Source organism: Diospyros lotus, chromosome 11 (genome assembly GCF_014633365.1).
Source record: "Diospyros lotus cultivar Yz01 chromosome 11, ASM1463336v1, whole genome shotgun sequence".
NCBI lineage: Eukaryota > Viridiplantae > Streptophyta > Magnoliopsida > Ericales > Ebenaceae > Diospyros > Diospyros lotus.
This window is the reverse complement of record NC_068348.1, coordinates 9,948,758-9,951,849: the sequence shown is the minus strand read 5'-3', so window position 1 is coordinate 9,951,849 and position 3,092 is coordinate 9,948,758. Positions and strand designations below refer to the sequence as shown.

The following is a 3,092-nucleotide window of genomic DNA, read 5'->3' as shown; positions in this document are numbered from 1 at the left end:
AATAGTATTTAATTTAATTGAAACTCAATGATATGTAATATATCTCAAGTCTTATGACATTAAGGATAAGCTAGATGTATAAAACTTGCTTAAAAATTATTTATGATCTATAAGTGTTCATTAAATCTCATTAAACTTTATTAATAAGAATTTGAATTTAATTTTAAAACTTGTTAAGAAGGAATAATTAAATTATAACTAAAAATAATTAAATTAATTGAAATCAAATTCGGTGCTACAGTACCCCTACTTATTATTTGAAGCTCCTTACGAAGAACACGTCTCTGCAATTCTAGCCACTTATATATATATATATGTGCATATAACTTCACCTGTAATGGCTGCACCACTCAAAATAACACTTTGGGATGATTAAACCCAATAGAAAAGGATGAGTTATGGGATCAAACAAGGATAGATTGAATCACAGGTCATGCCCACTTGGAATAATGCACTCTCTGCAACTTAACATGTTCTTATATATGACCCAAGAATCTAATCCAATCTAGCCAAAACTCGCACTTGCTAAACTTGGCATATAACTGCTCCTCCCTAAGCCTCCTCAATACTAAGGTAAGATGCTCCTCATGCCCTTCTGCACTGGGTGAGTATACTAGAATATCATCAATAAATACAATAATAAAGCAATCTAAATACTCACGAAGGGCTCAATTCATTAGATCCATGAAAATGGCTGGAGCATTCGTCAGACCAAAAGGCATCACCACAAACTCATAGTGACCATAGCTAGTCCGAAAAGCTGTCTTTTGAATGTCTTCATCTCTAACTCGTACTTGATGATAACTCTATCTCAAATCAATCTTCGAGAATACCTTAGCTCCTCATAGCTGGTCTAGTAAATCATCCACTCGAGGTAAAGGGTACTTATTCTTGATAGTCACCTGATTCAGCTGGCAATAATCGATACATAGCCTTAACGATCGATCTTTCTTTCTCACAAATAGAATAGGTGCACCCCAAGGAGATGAACTAGGTTGAATGAAACCCTTCTCTATCAACTCTTTCAACTGGGTTTTCAACTCCTTAAGCTCATTAGGCTCCATTTGGTACGGAGCCTTAGATACAGGCTGGGTACTAGGTAACAACTCAATAGAAAACTCCACATCTCGCCAGGGAGGCAATCTCGGTAGGTCATCAGGAAAGACATTGGCAAAATCTCAAACTACTGGCACCTTAGTTAAATCCTTCTTGCTCCCTTCATTAGTAGTCACGAAAGCTAGGTAGGCCTCACAACCATCTCGTAACAACTTTTCTACTTTCATTACAGAGATCGTAGGTATTGTAGATACAGGCTTGACGCCTTTATATACAAGGAATGGCTATAGAGGTATCTCGAAAGAAATAGTCTTCTTATGATAGTCAACCTTTGTATAATGTCGAGATAACCAATCCATACCAATGATCAAATCAAAGTCACTAATATCAAGAATGATCAAATCACCCAATAACTTCCTATCATACACTCCTATCTCACAATTTTTAAATTTCTCCCTCCCCAACATGACTCTATCCCCAGGGGTAGACACAATCAAATGATATGGCAACGTGATCCAAGAATGAGGAATATAACACATAGCATGCGGTGTAATAAAAGAATGTGTATCTCCCGTATCAAAAAGCACTCAAACATCATGATTATAGAGAGATATAATACCTTGGATTGTCCTGCTACCCTGCTCGACCTCAGCTGATGTGAGAGTGTATACTCTACCCTGAATCTAGTGTTTCTCTGCCATAGGTGGGTGCTGAGCTACTGGTAGAAGTGGTGTGGGTGGCTGGACTACCACTGGTCCCCTGACTGGTAGCCTCTAATTACCCCTTGGGCCCTGACCTCCTACCCTTTGTCCTCTGTACTGCGGTGGACGTGTGCAAACATTTTCCTTGTGCCCTCGCTGTCCATACTTGAAGCAAGTTACCTCCTGAGCTAAGGGTGCTGGGGGTGCTGTTTGATTCCTTGGACAATCCTTCTTCATATGGCCTGCCTGTCCACACTTATAGCATACGTCTTGTCCAGCCATGCATTGTCCCTTGTGCCACCTCCCACACTGACGATATAGTGGTTCCTTCCCCTCATCGAGACTTGGCTCGGCCGCCCACTTCCTCTTCTTGCTTGGTTGAGACAAACTATCTCTTTTCCTATTTGATTGTATCACCCTCCATTCATTGCGATCTCTCTCAATAGTGTAGGCTTACTGAACGACTATTGCGTAGTCATTGCACTGGACTCCTCCATAGGCATGACGGATGTCTGGACGTAGTCCTCTCTGAAATTTAGAAGCTTTTTTTGCTTCAGTAGAAACCAAATCTAGAGCATATCAGGCTAATGTTGTAAACTCTGCCTCGTACTGAGCCACTATCTTGTTGCCTTGTGCTAGATCAATAAATTCGTATACCGTTTGCTCTCGAACCCATGTAGGACAATATGCCGCATTAAACACCTCTTGGAACTCTGCCCAAGTCGGCTCCCTCTCTCCAAACCTCTGGCGGGCAGTCTCCCACCATCTCTTCGTATCTCCTCGAAGTAGAAAGGTACCGAGTCTAACCCGATGATCATCAACACAACCAATCGATCGATGGTGCTTCTCTATTGCCAACATCCAATTCTCTATCGCTGAAGCATCTGTGCCACCATGGAACTCGGGTGGTCGGAAGGCCATAAAATCTTTCAATAATTGGGTCCCATGATCTGTCGCCACTAGAGCTGTTGGGGCGACTAGAACTACTGGAACGACTGGTGGTGCACCTCCATTGCCACCTGCTTCTTGAGACCCTTGCCTCCCTTGATTAGCAGCTATGGTATTCATTACTTGCATCAGCCCTGTGTGCATACCTCTCATCTTGTCCATCTCTCAGTGATACTCATCTCTAGTAATCTCTCCAGCCGTCTCATGGGTCTACTCAGGAATCTCATCATGAGTTGTACCAATCTGATCACGGGTACATGGTCGTCCTCTTCTACCACTCATCTTCATGCTCACCACATAGGGTCAGAAAATAATATCTACTTGGGCCCATCCTACCCAAATAATGGACTCAGGTCCTAGCTCTACCCAACATCCTATGTGTGTACG

General features: G+C 42.0%; 1 protein-coding gene across 1 annotated transcript; it reads right to left on the bottom strand.

Annotated features, from left to right (window-relative positions):
- Positions 1–2,336: 2,336 nt before the first annotated feature.
- LOC127812713 (uncharacterized) lies at positions 2,337–2,867 on the bottom strand. Its single transcript, XM_052353236.1, has one exon. It carries the CDS (start codon positions 2,865–2,867, stop codon positions 2,337–2,339), a length of 531 nt encoding a protein of 176 aa, XP_052209196.1.
- Between the last annotated feature and the right edge of the window lie 225 nt (positions 2,868–3,092).

Excerpts from the sequence above, each read along its gene's own strand:
- LOC127812713 (XM_052353236.1), bottom strand. The coding sequence starts at position 2,867 with ATGGACAAGATGAGAGGTATGCACACAGGGCTGATGCAAGTAATGAAT.